General features: G+C 36.9%; 1 protein-coding gene across 2 annotated transcripts in view; it reads left to right on the forward strand.

The window, feature by feature from the left end:
- The window catches only part of LOC149816308 (copper-transporting ATPase PAA1, chloroplastic-like), a 58,214-nt gene extending 38,218 nt beyond the window's left edge, over positions 1-19,996 (forward strand). Inside the window, exons 9-17 of one of the 2 annotated variants that reach the window (XM_089987960.1) lie at positions 3,078-3,224; positions 3,687-3,737; positions 3,843-4,015; positions 11,409-11,541; positions 13,080-13,177; positions 14,357-14,594; positions 17,528-17,731; positions 18,285-18,365; positions 19,486-19,996. In XM_089987960.1, coding sequence (XP_089844086.1) covers positions 3,078-3,224; positions 3,687-3,737; positions 3,843-4,015; positions 11,409-11,541; positions 13,080-13,177; positions 14,357-14,594; positions 17,528-17,731; positions 18,285-18,365; positions 19,486-19,695 — 1,335 coding nt within the window. In that variant the 3' untranslated portion in view covers positions 19,696-19,996. Of the gene's footprint in view, positions 1-3,077; positions 3,225-3,686; positions 4,016-11,408; positions 11,542-13,079; positions 13,178-14,356; positions 14,595-17,527; positions 17,732-18,284; positions 18,366-19,485 lie in introns of both variants that reach the window. The other variant, XM_089987959.1, reaches the window with a different exon arrangement.
- Positions 19,997-20,559: the final 563 nt, after the last annotated feature.

A 20,559-nucleotide genomic window follows, 5' to 3' on the forward strand; every position in this document is an offset into this window, starting at 1 on the left:
AAATTTTAAAATATGAAGGTAGATATGTGTGAACTGAGTCAACCAACGGGGTTGCCCCGGTAGAAGGACCCACTCGGGTGACTCAGACAGGTTACTGGGTCAGCTCTCTGGGTTTTAAAACTATTATTAGTTCCATGCGAATGGTAGATTTGTTTTAGTCCAATTTATGTGGATTGTGGATTGAAGTTCTCTCCTTCTTTCTTCTATCTTTTTTTTCTCTATTTTCACCTTCTCCTAATCATTATTTGTTTATTGATTAGTTAGCATAGTGTTGTGAAAAGCGTTGAGGCATAGCGAGGCGCTCAACCAAAATTTGAGGCGAGGCGTAAGCCTCGAGGTGCAAAGCGTAAGCCTAAAAAAAACTATAAAAAATATCTAAAATTATAAATAAATAAAAAATTCTTTATTGATGAAACAACAACTAACAAGAAATAAAAAATCTCAAATAAATACTGAAAAAACATGAGATCAACATGTAAAAAAAATAACATTAATGTAACAACTGAATCTATGTAAGTATGTTAAAACATGAGCATTCGTTAAATGAAAAATTAACATTAACAATGAAATGCATATTAGCATTAACAATATCAAATGTATAATTTCTTATGTGAAAGCATTATCTGTTCATGGAGATGACATGTCAACATAATTAACATTAGCATTAACAACTTGATTTATGTAAGTATTTAAGAAATAAAACATGAGCATTTATTAAATAAAAAAATAATATTAGCATTAACATGATGAGGAATTTCTTCTTCTTCTAAAATTATAAATAAATAAAAAAAATTTATTGATGAAGCAACAACTAACAAGAAATAAAAAATCTCAAACAAATACTGACAAAATACGAGATTAACATGTAAAAATAACATTAATGCAACAACTTGATCCATGTAAGTATCTAAGAAATAAAACACGAGCATTCATTAAATAAAAAGTTAACATTAGCATTAAAAAGATGAATTTTTTTCTCTTCTTCTAAAATTATAAATAAATAAAAAATTCTTTATTGATGAAGCAACAACTAACAAGGAATAAAAAATCTCAAACAAATACTGGAAAAATACGAGAATAACATGTAAAAATAATATGAATGCAACAACTTGATCTATGTAAGTATTTAAGAAATAAAACATGAGCATTCATTAAATAAAAAATTAACATTAGCATTAACAAGATGAAGAATTTCTTCTTCTAAAATTATAAATAAATAAAAAATTCTTTATTGATGAAGCAACAACTAACAAAAAATAAAAAATCTCAAACAAATATTGAAAAAATACGAGATTAACATGTAAAAATAACATTAATGCAACAACTTGATCTATGTAAGTATTTAAGAAATAAAACATGAGCATTCATTCAATAAAAAATTAACATTAGCATTAACAAGATGAGGAATTTCTTCTAAAATTATGTAAGTACCTGAGAAATAAAACATGAGCATTCATTAAATAAAAATTAACTTTAGCATTAACAAGATGAGAAACTTCTTCTTCTTGAGGCACGCCTCGAGGCGTATGAGGCGCATGAGGCGTAGGCCTCAAGGCGTATGAGGCGCACGAGGCGTACGCCTCAAGGCGTATGAGGCGCACGCCTCAGGCTCTTTACGCCTTGTACCTGCGCCTCAAGGTAGAAAGGTCCTCGCCTTGAGGCGAGGCGCGCTTTTTGCGCCTTGAGGCGCATTTTTAATAACACTGGTTAGCATTATTGATTGCCAGAGGTGTCTTCTCTTATTTATATCTATATCATAGTGTTTGGAATTTGTTTAATATTCTTAATTTTGATATGTACCGTAATTGTTCGAGAAGTAAACCTGTGAAACATGTAGGATCTAAAATTCTAAATTGTCAAGTTAGTGCATCTGGCTTCTGCTAACAGAACTACCTGATCTTGTTTACAGGTTTCTTTTATCTATGCTGTAAAAGTTTTTTTTTAAGAATAACTTTAAAAATATAGTTTAGGGAACTGAATCAGATAATCCTGACTGCAGTATAAGCTTAGAGGCTAGAGCTTCAAGTATCTGATAATATGTGTCTTGATGATGGTTATCTTGCTCTATTTGACGATCATGTCCATTTTTTAATCTTAATTATTGCTGTAAGTCATTTATCTGAAAATGGTGTTGAAGTTCTAATTTTGTCTCCAGGAGGATATCTTGATTGATTGTTCATTGTTTATGTGGCTAATTTCCTTTCTACTAAAATGATTCAGTGACTACGAAAGTTGCTTGTGAATGCTTTAGGATGAGAGACCTGTTTGAGTATGCTTTGTTTGAAAGATATGATGGTTATATTGATCTGTTTAATTGGCTTGTTGATTTTTTCAATCATAGATTACTTTCAAGCTACATCTTCTATTTTGATAATTTTATTGATGTTAATTAGTCGACTGGCTACAAAATATTTCATGACTGATGTGTGTACATGAGAGTTCAATTACCACTTATGTATGTAGGTATGTAGGTATGTATGTATGTATGCATGTATGCATGTGTAATTGTGTATACATATACACAGGCACACACATACACACACGTGTGTGTATGTTAATATTTGGTCATGGCGCCATTACCTAATGTTGCCTAGAAATCTTCATTATTATTATTATTATTATCTGAATTGGATCCTAGAGATGTGATCTACATGGTTTGTTCAATGGGAAATGGGTTTTGGATCATCGGATTATGACCTGTAAGCAGGTTTTTCAAGGGCTTCAAAAACCGAAGCCCACAATGTGCCAGATTTTCATGATTCAAAGAATCATGCTTCCACATTGAGAAAACACAGTCCAAGATGTGATTCCTAACAAATAGACCATGCTGAACACATTTGTGGGGTTGAATTGAGTCGATGCAGCTTGCAACATAATGGCGCTGTCCCAATATTTACCCTATATAAACACACACACACACACACACATATATATATATATATTATTATATAATATTTTTTTGTCTGCATGCTTGGCTTTATCTTCCTTCTACGTGTTCCTGGTGTTGGGTCTCATTTGCCCAATGTATTATTTTTTTTCCTTATCTTTGCTCATCAAAAGTTTATTTTGTTCTTTAGGTTGCTGGTTACTTCACATATGGGGTCATGGCACTTTCGGCTGTCACTTTTTTGGTCTGGAATAATTTTGGTTCGCAGCTTCTCCCAGGCATTATCCAACATGGAGGTCCAGTTTCCTTGGCACTGCAACTCTCCTGTAGTGTTCTGGTATTGTTCTTGTAAATAAAAAAGTTGCATCATTCCACATGCTATTATACTAGTTTCCTAGATGTACACATTATGTTTAAGTTTCAATGAGGAGTTTTTTCAACTGCTACTTCTTTGTTTGGTTCACTCTCAAACTTTTTCTTTTGTGAAGGCATCCCTTCTCTTTATTTTAGTTTTTTCATGCGATGTAATTATTATACACAAATTTCATATGCAAGGTTGAAAACTGGAATATCCAACTCACGTTTTCTGAATAAAGTTAATGCCCAGAATTCCACTTATCTCATGCAAAGTTGCCATAAGCCTTCATATGCAAATATGGACTGCAGCCTGGCTGTTGGTGCAGACCTGCTCTTGGCCTGCCACAACAAGTTCTACCCTATCATGTTATCATGGAATGACAAGTTAAAGAGGGCATTTAGTTTCACCCATGTTTTAATACTGTCTTTCTCTTTTTTCCAGGTTGTTGCTTGCCCATGTGCACTTGGCCTTGCTACACCTACAGCTGTACTGGTAACCTTGTTAGAGACTAGTTTATACATAATGATGGTCTCATTCTTTGTTGACTTGGTGCAATTTCTGATCTTAGGTTTGTACTATATGATATTGTTTGTTCAGGTTGGAACTTCTTTAGGGGCAACTAGAGGAATGCTTATCCGTGGTGGAGATGTCCTAGAGAAATTTGCTTCAGTTGACACGATCGTGTTTGACAAAACTGGAACATTGACCACTGGAAGGCCCACTGTGACCAAAGTTGTGACTGTATCTTCTGATGAAGCAAATAATTCAAAGTTGAGTTGAAACAACTAGTTATGTTCTGATATAAATGTTATTGTTTTGCTATTCAAATCATTCAAATTTGGTTGATTCTTACAATTGATTGAATTCTTTCTTTTTAGTACGAATCTCTGCCCTGATATTGGGAGACCAAAAAGATTCTTCCAATTGTTTTCCATATGATGATTGGCTGTGTTGTGTTTCTCAACGAAGCCTTTGAGGATCATAGTCAACAAGTTTCAAACCCTAAATTTAGATAATTTCTTTTTATATTTTGTGCCTGCTGCAGCTTTAGTTTTGAATACCTACTGAAGCCCTAGTTCCAAAACACACACATGCACATGCATGCATGTGTGAAAGTTTTGGTCAGTCTTGACCTATATTTGGAGTCTCATGCCAGTTTGTCAGTAAACCTATTTGTTCATGACTTCTCTTCCCTATACTGGAAAATATCATTTTCCTGTTGTGTTTTGTAATGTTTATAGTTTTTAGTGGTTTATTTTGGGAGTATGCAATTTAAGGCCATGGTATGCATGTTTCTACAAGGATTTGATTTTGAGCAAAGACCTATTGTTTGGTGAATATTTTATGCCCTTTTTTCCTGTACTCATGTAGTAAAAATATCACAAAGACCTGCACATCCTCGTGGCTAAGATGTTGTTGTAATGAAATATGCGGAAAAGAAAAGTATGTCCTACAATGGACATTCACACATAGAAATCAAAGAACAAGTCCAAAAGAGGACATACACAAAAGCCAATAATGGCTAGAAAGCATGAAATCTTATAAATGCACAAAAGGGCTTGAAGAAGCCACACATTACAAAGGGGGAGACCCCACTTATTTATAGGCAAGAGAGGAGTGAGGGAGAGTTAGAGAAAAGCAAGAGAGAGGGACCATTGGGAGTCCCAACAAGGAGTCGTTGGGCTCCCAACGGTCACAATTGTGACCGTTGGGGGCCCAACGACTCTTTGTTGGGGCCCCCAATGGCTGTGCATTAAATGCACAAAAAGGACAATAAAAAAACAGAAAAAAGAAATAAGGAAAAAAGAAAAAGGAAAAATAAAAGAAAAAGACTAAAATGCCCCTATTGGGCGAGTTTACAGAACTACCCCTTATCGGGTAGTGTATGATAAATATATATATATATATATAAATATATATATATAAATATATTTTAACACCCTCCCTCAAGCTTTACGGGGATACAACGGAAAGCTTGTTGAGAAGAAACATGAAGCGAGGAGCAGCAAGAGCTTTGGTGAAGAAATCCGCCAACTGGTACTCGGATGTGACGTAGGGTAGTGCTATGGTTTCTTTTAGGTACTCATCTCGAACATAGTGGCAATCCATATCAATGTGTTTAGTACGCTCATGGAAGGTGTGGTTGCTTGCAATATAGATAGCACTCTTGTTATCGCAACACATATTCGAAGGATTTGAGATGACAATGCCCATATCACAAAGGAGACTTCTAAGCCACACAAGCTCCATGGTTGTAGTGGCTATTGCACGATATTCCGCTTCAGTTGAGGATAATGATACTTTATGTTGCTTCTTGCATCTCCAAGAAATCATAGTCACCTAAGAAAACACAAAAACCAGTAGTTGAGACTCTATCATTGGGATTTCCTCCCCAATCAGCATCTGTATAAGCAATTAAATAAAGGGATGATGAAGAGGAAAGAAAAACTCCCTTAGTTATGGTGTTTTTAATATATCTGACAATCCTTAAGACTGCACTCATGTGTAGAGTTGTAGGCGCATGTTGAAACTGACTGACGGAGTGAACTGCATGAGCTATTACTAGCCGAGTGATGGATAAGTATGTCAGAGACCCAACGAGTTGACGGTAGGGAGTAGGGTTCTCGAGAAGTATCAGCAGCAAGTTTCATCTGAGAGAGAATATATCCTCGGGGAGAATATGCAACTTCAATACCTAGAAAATATCTTAAGAAACCAAGGTCAGACATGTCAAAATTTTCTTTTAAAATTTTCTTAATATCATGAATTCCTTGCTCATCATTTCCAGTGATGATCATATCATCAACATATAGTAGTAGAATAACTACAAAAGACCCTGCACTTTTCACAAATAACGCAGTGTCAGTATAACATGAACGAAAATTTAAGCTAGTCATTACATTGCTAAATCTGTCATGCCAAGCATTTGGAGCTTGTTTTAACCCATATAGAGCTTTTTTACTATGTAACATGGGTGCGGGTGCGGCGATTCGGCACTTCCAAAAAACCCGGGTGCGGGGGTGCGGCAGGGGCAAAAATGTAAAAAAAAATTATATATATATATATATAATTTTGAAGTTTTAACAGTTTAACATTTAACAGTAAACATTGTCATAAACTCATAATATGATTCATCATGCATGCAGTATATCAACCTAAATATCAAATTATCAATCAAATAAGTAAAGCAATTACATAAATCGACCTAAATATCAATCAAATAAGTATTGCATAAAAGAACTAAATTACATACCAAAGTATATCCTGATGAAGTAATGGATGCTAATAATTTTCTGGGTAATAAACACCTTTTGTGGGTTTCAAGCCATTGTGGTCCTCGTGATCGCCTCTAGCCAAGAAGGTGGAGCCCTTGTGGGTTTAAATGAGCTATCGTAACATCACAATTGTGTGATTGAAAGCATTCACTATCCAGTTTAGTGATTGATATGTTTCAAATAATAGTTGTTGGATACAACTGGGCACCGCAGTCTGCTCCAACCCGAGCTGTTTACAGAGGAGGCTCAATTAAAATTATTTATGTTTTGGTGAATTTATAGTGCAATGTTGCATTATTTATGTGTGCTGCATTCATTCTTGGAGGCCTTCATTTACAGCTGACGATTGGTCCTGGTTGCCTGTGCCCAGCACATAAGGGCTGGATTTGGGATCACAATTTGGATCCCGAACCAGCAACATGCTTACAGGCCTACGCGTCGGCTCGTCGGTGGTTGGAAGTCCAGTTTGGCCTTGACCAGTCCATAACTCTCTTCAACCGGCCTGTCAGGTCCTAGTCAAAGGTGGACTCGTGCCATTCCAGATGCCCACCCATTTCCTGGGTCAGGCATTTCCACCGGCAATGGGCTTGGTCCAGATTTTAGGCTCAGCCCCTCCCCTGCCGACCCAACAAGAGACCGAGAGAGGGGGGGGGGGGTGCTCGGCCCCTCCCCAGCCGACCCAAGAAGAGAGTGAGAGACATACCTGCGAAAGGAGAGGAGGAGCCGAGAGGAGGAGCCTGGGAGGCGGAGCTGGGGGCGGCGACGCTGGGGGCGGCGACGTTGGGGGCGGCGACGCTGGGGGCGGCGACGTTGGGGGCGGCGGAGCTGGGGCGGCGATGGGAGAGCTCGAGCTCAGGGGGAGAGAGAGGAGAGATTAGGGCAAAAAAATTTTTTTGCCCTAATCCTCCTCCTTTTCATCGGGGGGAAAAAAATTTTTTCGCCCAAAATTGTGGACAAAAATGACCCTGGGTGCATTGACCGCACCCAGGGTCGTGTTGACTGCACCCGGTGCCGCACCTGCACGCGATCCCGCGTCGCGTCGCGTCGACGCGGGTGCGGCATCTGTTTTGCCGAGTCCCTGTGACATAGCTTTTTTAGTTTAAGAATTTTGTTTTCTCCAATAGATACTCCTGGCGGAGGATCCATATAAACCTCTTCACTTAGTTCGCCATTAAGAAATGCATTTTTAACATCCAATTGATAGATAGGCCATTTTTTAACAGATGCAACCGCAATAAGAGTCCTAACACTAGTCATTCTGGCTACGGGAGCAAAGGTTTCTTCATAGTCTATTTCGTACTCTTGGGCATATCCTTTGGCTACCAACCTGGCTTTATAACGTTCTAATGACCCATCACTTTTAGTTTTAATCTTGAAGACCCATCTACATCCAATGGACTTCTTCCCAGCGGGTAATGAAGTTATTTCCCAAGTTTTAGCCTTTTCAAGGGCACTAAGTTCTAGTTTCATGGCCTCAACCCATTGAGGAATGTTTTTGGCTTCATTATAGTGTGATGGTTCATGATAAGAGTGTAATGCAATTAGGCATGCCCTATATTTGGGTGTTAGTGACTCATAGGAAACAAACCTATTAGGAGGATTGGAGATTCGGCTAGATCTCCTTAAAGAGGTTTCTTCTATGTGGGAATTTTGAGAATATTTTTCTAAAGCGCTTATGGGAGTTTCTTGACCACGCCTAGCATAGGTTTGAATTGACCTATTTTCAAAATCATTACTTCTATTTTCAACATTACTAAGAGGAGTATCCTCTAAATCATTAGGAACATCCTCTATGTGAGGAGTCACATCTTCTTGAGAGAGAAGATCAAATAAGAAAGCATATTCGCTTTCATCAATATCTTTATTTTTCTCAAAACCATTCTCATTTTCTAAAAAGGTAACATCTTTGGATACATATAGTTTGTTGGGTCGAAGCACCTAAAACCTTTTTGATTTTCTCCGTATCCTAAAAACACACATTCGATAGCTTTGGGAAACAACTTATCTCTTTTATGTGTGAGGACAAAACACTTACACCCAAAAATTCTTAATCTATTAAAATCGGGTGTTCTTTCAAAGAGTTTTTCATATGGAGATATATTTTGTAAGGATGAGGATATCATTTTATTTATCAAGTAAGTGGAAGTTAAGGCGGCTTCGGCCCAATAGCATTTTGGAATTTCTTTGGAAATGAGAAGAGTCCTAGTGGTTTCCAAGATGTGTCTATGCTTCCTTTCGGCTAGACCGTTTTGTTGGGGAGTCCTAGGACATGACCTTTGATGACAAATGCCATTGGTTTCTAAGTATTCTTGAAATTCATTTGATAGATATTCTCCACCGGAATCGGATCGAAGAATGGAAATATTAGTTGAAAATTGATTTTTGGCAATCATATGAAATTTCTTAAAGAAATTAAAAACTTCGGATTTTAGGTTGAGAAAATAGATCCACACATATCGAGTGAAATCATCAATGAAAATAACATAGTAAGAATATCCTCCTTTTGATATGACCGGAGAAGGACCCCAAACATCCGAATGAACTAATTCAAAGGGTCTTTTGGACACAAATGTTCTCTTTGAAAAATGGGTGGATTTCATTTTTCCAAAAAATACAACTCTTGCAAACAAAATGTTTCTCATTACAAAATTTCTTTCCAAAAGGAAAGGAGTACATTTTTGAGAAGCTTGGATGTCCAAGTCTTTGATGCCAAGTTTCTATATTTTTATCTTGGACATGATTACAAAATGAGTTGATGGGAAGTTTTAAATGGTTCATGTAGTAGAGATCTCCCCTCCTATGGCCTTGCCCAATCCGCTTCCCAGACTGGAGATCCTGTATAGAGCAACCCTTGGTTGAGAAGGAGATTTCACATCCATGATCACATATTTGAGAGACGGATAAAAGATTTAAATTAAGTTGAGGTACAACTCTTACATTTGGCACAAAAAAATCTTTTGAAAAGTCTAAGGTTCCAAAACTTTTAACTTGTAAAGAGGTACCATCGACGGTTGAAACAAAAGAATTTTTGGAGTTGCTACATACATTGGATAGTCCATTTTCAATAGGGGTCATATGAAAAGATGCTCCAGAATCAAGAATCCAAGAGGGCGTACCTGGAGGAGAAGAAGAGGCAATGGCGGCTCCCGAAGTTGATGGCGATTTGAGTAGAATTTGAAGTGCTTCGGATAGTTGAGCAAGGTAAAAGGACTCTTTCCCTTTCATTGGCTCCTCCTTCTTTTGTGGGATTTCTTCAATAATAGCAACTTTCCCTTTTGGAGGTTCATTTATCTTTGGACAATTAGGTCTTATATGACCCGGTTCTTGACAATGATAGCAAATGGCTTTCCTATAATTGCCATTATAGTTGTTTTGCCTCCCAAAGTGTGGAGGCTTATATGCTTTCATATGATTGCCGGGTTTAGATACGGCAAGAACTTCATCTCCTCCTTTAATCATGCCAAGACGTGTTTCTTCTTGGCATATTTCAGCAATGGCATCTTCCAATGGAAGCGGTTTTGACCTATGAAGAAGGGAGGACCTAACTTGTTCATATTCGGGCCTAAGCCCATGTAAAAATTGGAAAAAGTGTTCTTTTTCCATTTGTTCTCTTCGCATCTCCACATCTTCACTAGATACCCATTTGGGTTCAAGAAGGGATAGCTCATCCCATAAAGGTCCAAGAGTGCTATAGTAATCTCTTACACTCATTTCACCTTGCTTAATGGTACGGATTTTTTCTTGGATAAAAAATTGACGAGCAAGGTCTTTTTGGGTATACATACCTTTCATAAAGAACCATGCTTCATTTGCTAGGCGGAATTTAGCAATGTTGGCGCAAATCTTTAGCTCCACGTTATTCATGAACCATGCAAGAATTTTTGCATGCTTACTTTCCCAATCTTCTACCTTGGATTGGTGATCTTCAATAGCCTTCATGCGAGCATTTCCTTCTAGAGCTTTTTCTTGATCACCATCAATTTTTGTAAGTTGAAGTTGAGGTTCCCTAATGGTGCCCATAACATATCCCCAAAGCTTTTTACCTTTGAGGTTGTCTCCATGGCGGCGGCCCACATCATGTAGTTAGTACCATTAAGCTTGAAGGAGAGATCAATCTTTTGTTTTCCTTCCATTATATAATCAAGAATGGAGGACAAACAAAGAGAGAGATAAAACAAGACAACTAGCTATATGAATCAAGAGCACAACCAAGGCTCTGATACCATGTAATGAAATATGCGGAAAAGAAAAGTATGTCCTACAATGGACATTCACACATAGAAATCAAAGAACAAGTCCAAAAGAGGACATACAAAAAAGCCAATAATGGCTAGAAAGCATGAAATCTTATAAATGCACAAAAGGGCTTGAAGAAGCCACACATTACAAAGGGGGAGACCCCACTTATTTATAGGCAAGAGAGGAGTGAGGGAGAGTTAGAGAAAAGCAAGAGAGAGGGACCATTGGGAGTCCCAACAAGGAGTCGTTGGGCTCCCAACGGTCACAATTGTGACCGTTGGGGGTCCAACGACTCTTTGTTGGGGCCCCCAATGGCTGTGCATTAAATGCACAAAAAGGACAATAAAAAAACAGAAAAAAGAAATAAGGAAAAAAGAAAAAGGAAAAATAAAAGAAAAAGACTAAAATGCCCCTATTGGGCGAGTTTACAGAACTACCCCTTATCGGGTAGTGTATGATAAATATATATATATATATATATATATATATATATATATATATATATATATATATATATATTACATATATTTTAACAGTTGTATCTTACTCTTTCCAACTATAAGAAATTTAGATGTCAAGTTCTTATATGGAAATGTTCAGTCCCTAGGTTTTCTTAATGTCATGCTAAACAGTACATCTGCTACTACAGTGCATACTTGGAGCTTAAGTTTTCAGAGTTCGAGATTCTAAGATTAGCTGCTGGAGTTGAATCAAACTCGAGTCATCCCATTGGAAGAGCTATTGTGAAAGCTGCCCAAGTAGTCGGTTGTGCACATGCTAAGGTGATTGCTTTTCAGCTTCAGCTTGTCATGAGCCTTTCTTATGCTTTTTTTTTTGGACTGTTAATCTTGGACCTAAGAGGGTTAATCTAATTTATTGAAAACTGGGACTTAAGTTTTATATGGGATGTGCTATGATTTATTTCTTGAACTACAATCATTATTAAATCATGTGAAATGATACATCTGGTATCCCACATGTTGATCAGTAAGTCATATTAAAAATGATTAGATGTTATAAGCATATAAATGAGTGAAAGAAAGAAAGAAAATGGAATGTTATAAAATAACCAGCAATCGAAGTAAAACGGCAACACTATTGCCAAAGCCTTTCGTTGTTGCTATTCAAGAGAGCCAGCAAAAGCTCTGGCTCTAAGAGGAGCACGATATCCAGTGCACTTTCTTGGTCCAGATATCCACACACAACCCCATTAGCAAGTGTAGTGTAACCGAATCCTACTAAAATTTTTCCAGTCCATGATGCTTACCACCCAATGCTGTCCCTAGCCTTAGGTTAAGCTTGAGTGACACTTCTGATCTCATAGATTACATCCGCTCTAGGACATGATTCCCATAACATCCACTCTTGAGTAACATGAAACTCTATCAGTTGAAAAAACTCCTGAATCACTCATTTTGTGGAGGTCCTGTGAAACTCTACCTTTTGATGTTTTTGTTGTGATTTTGAGATTTCATGGACTTTGGTCGGCAAATGTTTAACTGCTCAAGAATTTCAAGCCCTACATCTATGGCTTCTACTTTTCTAATTTTAATTTGTGTACTGTAGTTTTTGCATTCTGGGGTGATTAATAACTTCTTTCATTCTCTCTCTCCACACACACACACAGACATACAGATGCCCAACTATGTAACACAGACTCTTCTAACAGGGCACCACACCCGCATGGGTGCGGGTGCAACACTTGGACACGACTTCCTTTGTGTCTGGTGAAGTCAACCACACTGAGGTCCATTTCTTTCCAAAAGTAGATTCAGTTAACCCTAACAAATTTCAGTTTTATTTATATTATATATAAATACATATATGCACCTCTACACCAATGTGGTGTTATTTTTTATTGATGAGGAATAGAAATTATAGATTATTAATTTGATTTATTGCATGAATTTATGCATGTTGAATAATAATATGATAATTATTTTTATTTCATTAGTGTTAACTTAAAACTGTTAAAAATTATATATATATATATATATATATATATATATATATATATATATATATATATATATATATACACACATAAATACCCTCTTTGCACCCCTGCACCCAAGTTTTTTTAAAGTGCCGCATCGCCGCATCCGCACCCATATCTGCACCCACACCTATGTGACATAGATGCCCAATAATGAGCAACAAATTCAGTGGCCACATTTTTTCTGCTGTAGAACAGTCATGCTCGGCAATGCGATTTTACATTTCTTTTGTGTGACTCATAGAGACTCTCTAACCGTGGTGTTTATTTTTCCAGATTTTTACGTGATCATATTTTTTATTTAATTGGGTAATTTATTGGCAGGCATCTGATGGTTCTTTTAAGGAGGAACCAGGTTCTGGGGCTATGGCAGTTGTTGAGCATAAAGAAGTACTGGTTGGGACGTTAGACTGGCTTTTGAGGTTAGTATTTTGGTTTATAATGGCCATGAATTGATGTTTTTGAATATATGTAGCTGGTAAATGAACTGAAGCAGTTGCAGCACAGCTTTGCTTGTTTGTTTGTTGTGAGATTGAAAATTTGGTTGAGGTTGAACTAAGTTTTTGGATCAGTTGTTTAATCATCCACAAACCTGAGAATAGTTGGTTAAGTAGGTATAAACATATCTAGTGGCTGGTCTCTTTCTCACATGTTATTTGGTGTGTGTTACCCTATGCAAGTTGGTTGGAAAGGCTAGGCTTGGAAATCCAACCAGGTGGTAAAAGGGATCAAGTTCATGAAAAGGCTGGGCAGTGGTTTTCCATCTTGTCCATAGTAATGGGGGTAATGATCATATCATAGAGCTCTGGAATGACTGCTGGATTTTGGATCAGCCACTAAGAGAACAATCTTTGTCTCTTTCAGGTGGTACACTTTAGATGGATCATGATTTTTTGACCAAAAAATACCTTTTTTTAAGTCTTGCAAAATTGATGCATTTATAGCCATTGATTTTTGAATCACCAGAAAAACCTGCACACAGGATTATGGTGATTCAAAAGTTGATCCCTACCAAACAGATCATGTAGACTATATTTATAAGGTTAGATTCACTTAAAAGAACACGAGCAATAAGATAATGCTCATTTCAACTCATTGATACTGTCTGCACATCTACACCAGAGACTTGTCCTACACACACATGCTGGAGCTTAAGTGAGTCAATTTCGAACCAGTAGTTTTGAATTGAACTTGAGGTCAGCATGTTGTAGGAAAAGGCACGCATGATTACAGGTGAAAATTTTAACATTAAGATGCCATGTTTTTGAAGTGATGATGTAGCAAATATGCATTAATGCATGCCATCAGAATGTGCATAATTTTTGAAGTGATGATATGTATTAATGCCTGTTTGCTACCAACATGCAGTGGCTGCTACACCGATGTGTGTATTTCTTGATTGCAATTATCTCACTCAGTATCTGTTGTAGCATCTATCACATAGCTGCACATGCATGCATCATGAACAATTTTATGAGAAGACATGGGGACATGTTTGTACCTATTATGTAATAAACACAAACATGCTCACATAAAATTGTAGTAGAAGACCAACATCCTAAAGTGCAAGAATTTGCTTTAAGTTGGTTTACATTTTGCAGGAATGGAGTTAGGCATGGTGCATTACCTAGTATAGAGTCTCAAAACCAGTCTGTGGCTTATGTAGGAGTTGATGGTACTTTGGTTGGTCTTGTTTATGTGGAAGACACGATTAGAGATGATGCTGTTGAAGTGATTAAATCACTTTCAGAGCTAGGAATAAGCACATATATGCTATCTGGTGACAAGCAACATACTGCTGAGCATGTTGCATCGATTGTTGGTATTCCAAAAGAGAAGGTAACTGTTATTAAAATTTTATTTTATTTTAGTTCTTCTTGATGGCTTTCTAACAAGTTGCATGAAACATGACTAGCTAATGAAATCTGCAATAATAAATTTTATCATGGTTGAGAATATAGGCATATATTATTTATTTATTTTCTTGTCTCTAGGGGTGAGCAACCATCAACAAGTCAACCTTCTTCGGAGAAGCACAAGTTCTTGTCTTGCTAAAAGCTTGCTTGAGTTCATTTTTTAATCAACACGTCAAGCTTAAGCTCAGTTTTAACTTTTAACCTCCATTAATTAAACGAGCTAAGTACGAGATAAAGATTGATCTTAGGTTCATTAAAAGCTCAGTGAGCTTGTTTAAGATGTTAGATTTAATGTATGTACAATATATTACAAGTTTGTTTCACAAGAACTCATGTTCTAACAGTTCCTATGTTGGCCTTCCAAATAAGAGGTCACTGGTTCAAATCCTGTGGCTTTTCTCTCTAAAAGAAATAATTTTTTTGTTCTATGTAGCTTGAATGAAATATTAAACCAAGGTGAGCTGCTCTTAGCTGAGCTTGGACATTAGTGCTTATGCTTAGGTTTTGCTCTAGAACAAGAGAGTCTTGGTTTTTTTTTGGCTCACGGTCTTCCGTACTTCTCAATTCTCTAAGTGCTTATATTATGTGGCCATAGTGTTAGTATTCAGCTTGTTGGACAGGGCTTAGAGTCATGCTGTGCTGATGATGCTGGGTTAACTTAGAATGCTGAAACATGACTTGAGAAAATGTATGTGAGTTTATCAAGGCTTGCTAACTGTTTCATGAGGTCATAAAGATTTCACAGACTTGGAATTTGTCATTGAAGACTTCAATTACATGGATTGATCTGCTTATGTGTTGGACGAGGTTTCCAAAGTATACACTAGAAAGCATGTGGACAATTTGAGTGAAGCCCTAGACCCTGCACGAGCCAATGTTTCAAACTATGTGAAAATGTCCTTTTAATAGACTTATCTGGATTTTGTGCCAACTTCTATGAAGGTCGGTTTATGTTAATTATGTTGCTCCACTAAATGAAAGAACCATGAATAAGAAACATAAAATAATTACAGTAACTATAAGATACTTGTAATAGTGCCTGGGCCAGACTTGAAAGGGTTAGAGCTATATAAAAGGGTGGTACTCTCTCTAGGAAGAGGTTTGCCTAAACTACGAGAGTCGATCCATTTGCATATATGAATGGTAGGGTATATGTTTCTTAGTGACAAATGTCATGATATAATACATAATAACCTTTAACAGGTTCTCCATTCTTACTAATATGCACCTAGATTTGTAGGAACTTGACAGTTGGAAAACCCAAATATGGGGAAATCGCTTTTGCCAGATTTCATTCTTCTATTGTACTTCATCAAAATATTTTGGGGTTTAAACACGTGTTTCACTAAATTCCTATAATGACTCCTAAAGCCTAAGTTGACGAGACTCACGGTCTTGGCCACTTGATTCTGATAACACTCTTGTTAGTTGGTAAACCTTGTCTGAAGAAGCCAAGTCATTATGGGTAGATACCTGCATTGACCCTTTCACCAACGGCCTCTAAATAAAGCCAAATACCCAAGTTGCATCTGCAATTCAAGTCCTAACAGTTCATCAGGTGTACAAATTGGAGGATCACTTTCTCACAGTTAAACCTATATTTCTAAATATTAAGTCCTTTGCAGTAAGTATATATCTTTATGTCTCGATTATGAGCATGAGTTCTGCAGTCAGATGTCCAGCAAACATGTCTCTTAGATCTGTTGGCCTAGGCAAGCTGATGAGCTATGTCACACGGACTCTTCTAACATGGCACCGCAACCGCACCCAAGCCGGTGCGACACTTGGACACAGCTTCCTTTGTGTTACGTGAAGTCTACCACACTGAGGTCCATTTCTATCCAAAAGTAGATTCAGTTAACCCTAATCAAGTCCATTTTTATCTATATTATATATAAATACATAAATGCACACACATACACGTAGTGTTAACTTAAAACTGTTAAAAATTATATATATATATATATATACCCTCCCCTCACCCCCCGCACCTAAGTTTTTTTACTTGCACCTGCACCTGCACCTGCACCTATGTGACATAGCTGAAGAGTGATGAGTGTTGTTTATCCAAGTATCTTGCTGTAGTGAATATGGTTGTAAAACTGTGCCTTTAGGCAATATCTGACGAAACAGAAGTATGGTATGTAAAGGCTATCATGCTTTTTTAGCATCTAAAAATTATTGATGGAGGAATAACATAGATAAGAAGTTCAACTATGAAAGTAGATAAATAAAATTATTTAAAGGAGTATGCCTTGTGCTCAGAAACCATTCTTTTCATCTCAACCATGTAGTTGCTTGATAGCTAGGTCAAGTCCACATGATGCTTAACCCATTTCAATCAGTCAGGTAACAATGTCTGATTATATTTGTGTATACCGTACTCCGTGCAGTTGACTGCTTGGAGACTTTAGTAATTGGGTCAAGTTGGTGCATCCCTTTTCTTTATACTGGTTATAGTATTTGATACTTGTCATCTGTCCATTACTGGTAGTTAATTTCAATTTTTCACATATTATAGTATTTGATACTTGTCATCTGTCCATTACTGGTAGTTAATTTCAAATTTTCACATATTATCTGTTAAAAAGTTGGAGTTGATTGTTCCTTTTTTTTCCAAGTTTATGCTTTTGTGATCTCAAAGTTTCTATACTACCTTTCTTATTTTTCTTAACATGAAATATTTGGGGGTGAAGCTTGAGTGCTTGACTGCACTAATCCACAAAAATGATAAAAATAGCTCATTTTTCAACTTTTTTCAACTTTGTTGATTACATCATGTCCTTGAATTGGGTTTTAATTATTTTCCTTTGTTGCCCTGATCATATAAATCCTGACTTACACATTGCACTTTAGGTGGTATCTAGTGTCAAACCAGATGGAAAGCTGAGTTTCATTCGTGACCTTCAGAAAGAACACAAAGTAGTAGCTATGGTGGGTGATGGCATTAATGATGCTGCTGCTCTTGCCTCAGCAGAAATTGGAGTTGCAATGGGTGGGGGTGTTGGAGTAGCTAGTGAAGCATCTTCCGTTGTCCTCATGGGTGACAAACTCACACAGGTGTTTCAACTGCTAGTTTTTTGTGCATTCTGATTGCAATTTTTTTGGAAGACACATGATGCATGTTATTTTTCACCTCTTATTATTTGTGGAAGTTTGCTTTCGATGGTTGGATTATCAACTTCCCAGTTCCCAGGTAGTTGTGAGTAAATTATGGCAGTTACATTTGAATGTCCAATGAGGATATGATTTTCATTTTCATACAGAAATAATCTATGGTATATTTTGACATAAAAATAATAGTTTTATTGGAAATGCAAACATCCTCAAGATTTAGGGATGCATAACAATTAATTTTCTTGGATTTTTGCATTATTGTATTAATCTTTTGTGAACAGATTTTTTATTTCAGTGTGAAGTATCCATGATCCAAAGAAAATGCATAGTCAGGAAATGTGGTCATCACATGTCTCTGTTTCCTGCTTTCCATTTTCTATACAAATGCTAATAAAAAGCAGGAGGATTTTAAATACTCTTACCTTTTGTTTTCCCTTGTGCTGCCAAATGTCAAACTCACTGATTATTAACATAAACTGTGATTTCCTGCATGCAGTTGCTTGATGCTCTGGAGCTGAGCAGGCTAACTATGAAGACTGTCGAACAGAATCTGTGGTGGGCTTTTGCATATAACATTGTAAGTTGCTAATTTTTCTTGCTCATTCAACTGAAGGATAATAATGAAAAAACATAAAAATGAGCAGTCATAAAGGCTGGGAATGGTAGCTGCACATGCAAGACGAGGCAAGGAAACCAAAGGCCATAGGATTTGAAATAATTTCCAGGATGAGATTTGGTCTTCAACAAAATAATTTTGAATGGTTGAGCTGGTCAAACATCTAAAAGTTGTGATAGATACAAAAATACAAGTTGAAACTTTGAAATATCAACTAGAAATAGAACAATTTAGGGGGCAGTGAGAATCCAGAAGAAAATCTTATAAGCATGTATTTTACCTTTCACGTTGATGGTACAAAATTCTACAAGTTAGATGATCTACCTAGTTGGACAGTTGTAGCATTGACTTGGAGACACATGAAGCGTGTTTTGCTGAAAGAGAGAAGTACAAAAATTGCTTGGTTCCAACAATAAGAAATATGGACAGCGGTGTTGTTTTTTATTTTTAAATTGTGCAATTCATGAATCAAGCAACTGGACATGATATAATCGAAAGTGGCCTTTAATCTCCCTTATAAATAATAGAATATGCATATATTGGGAGTTATAAATTTGCATGCTGTAATGTATTTTGAATGTTTGTACAATCATATTCATAGTCAAGTGCCATGTTTGCTGTATCCTTTATATTACACTCAAAACTGATATTGCATATGCTGTTGCTTGTCAAATTTGAGTTATGACAGCGCACCTGTTGAGTGTTCATTTTGCACTTTAAGATGAATGGGTGGAAGTGCTAATACTCGCAAGCTACAAGGGCTGACTGATTTGCCTCTTTGGAGTTTATTTCTATACTTAATGTTTGCATTAGAAACAGAAAATAAGACAATAAGAAAAAAGTATACAGTGACTGTATATTTATGGCAAGTTCTTCGTAGGTTCCTGCATCGCTTGTTCATTTTGTGTCGGTGTTTATGACTAACGTTTTGAAAAAAAGAACCTTTCCACCCACTGTCATGCCGAATAGCTTTTCTCTTTCATGTTTAGATGCCTCTTGTCAATGTTTACCATCGTTTGCATAGTGCTTTCCTGTGGTTTTGTATTTGCTGTAAAAAGATATATTGGAACCACTCTTGCAGGTTGGCCTCCCAATAGCTGCTGGTTTGTTGCTTCCAGTTAATGGAACAATGCTCACACCATCCATTGCCGGAGCTCTGATGGGTCTGAGTTCAGTTTGTGTCATGGCGAATTCACTACTGCTGCGGCTGAAGTACGGCGTGAGAAGGAAACCCATCTATAAACTGTCCGCTGATAGCAGGAAAAGCTCTAGCAGAGACCACATTTACTAAAGCAATGGATTGCACAAAACGTACACGCCAAGCTGGAAAAATGTGACACAGTAGGGACTTGGAAGGAGGTTTCGTTTGGTGGTTTAAGGGCACCGAGTTCGTCATTGCCAATTAGAACGACTCCAATCTTATTCTCCTGTGCTAGGAGTTGCTTATGCTGCCCAGAGAGAGATACAGAGGGTCCTCAATGCGGGAATAACAGTCTGTTCATATTTAACCAAGAATTCTGGGTCAACTGGCTTTCGTCCTGTACATCATCGTGAAATTGTGGAAGTTCAGGTTTTATCTTCACTTGTACTTTTATTAGATTTCTATCCATTCAAGACAGCCAAAGTGTCTTTTGAGGTGTGATCCAGTGTTAGGGGCCGAACACTTTTGTAAGTGAAGCCCTTTTGACAGGCGTGGAGCCCGGAGCAGATCCAGTGATAAAGCCGAGTACTTTACTGTTTACAAAGTACTTGAGTCACAATACTCAATTTCTGTGCATGTTGCGATTTTCTGTGTTGTGTTTTACACAAAATCACTGAATGCATTGCAAATTTTCGTGTTTTGTGTGCCCTATTCAAACCCAATCACCTAACCACGCCTTCATGGGGGGCCCCCTTTAAAGGAAAAGGGTAGATAGTCATGGTGACACGTTTTTTTGGCAAAATCTCGGTTTTCAAAAACTCACAAGAAATTGAAAATTTCTCATAATTCTCGCATTTTTTTGGCAAAATCTCAGCAATAAAAAAATAAATTTAAAATATAAAAATAATTTTTATAAAAAATATTAATAAAAATTATTTAAAAACAAAAATATACAGCTTTTTCACAATAAATAGCCGTTTAAAACTTAAATATGGTATTTATGTTTTTTCATAA

The sequence above is a fragment of the Nuphar pumila genome, chromosome 14, assembly GCF_984573655.1.
Source record: "Nuphar pumila chromosome 14, dmNupPumi1.hap1.1, whole genome shotgun sequence".
Lineage (NCBI taxonomy): Eukaryota > Viridiplantae > Streptophyta > Magnoliopsida > Nymphaeales > Nymphaeaceae > Nuphar > Nuphar pumila.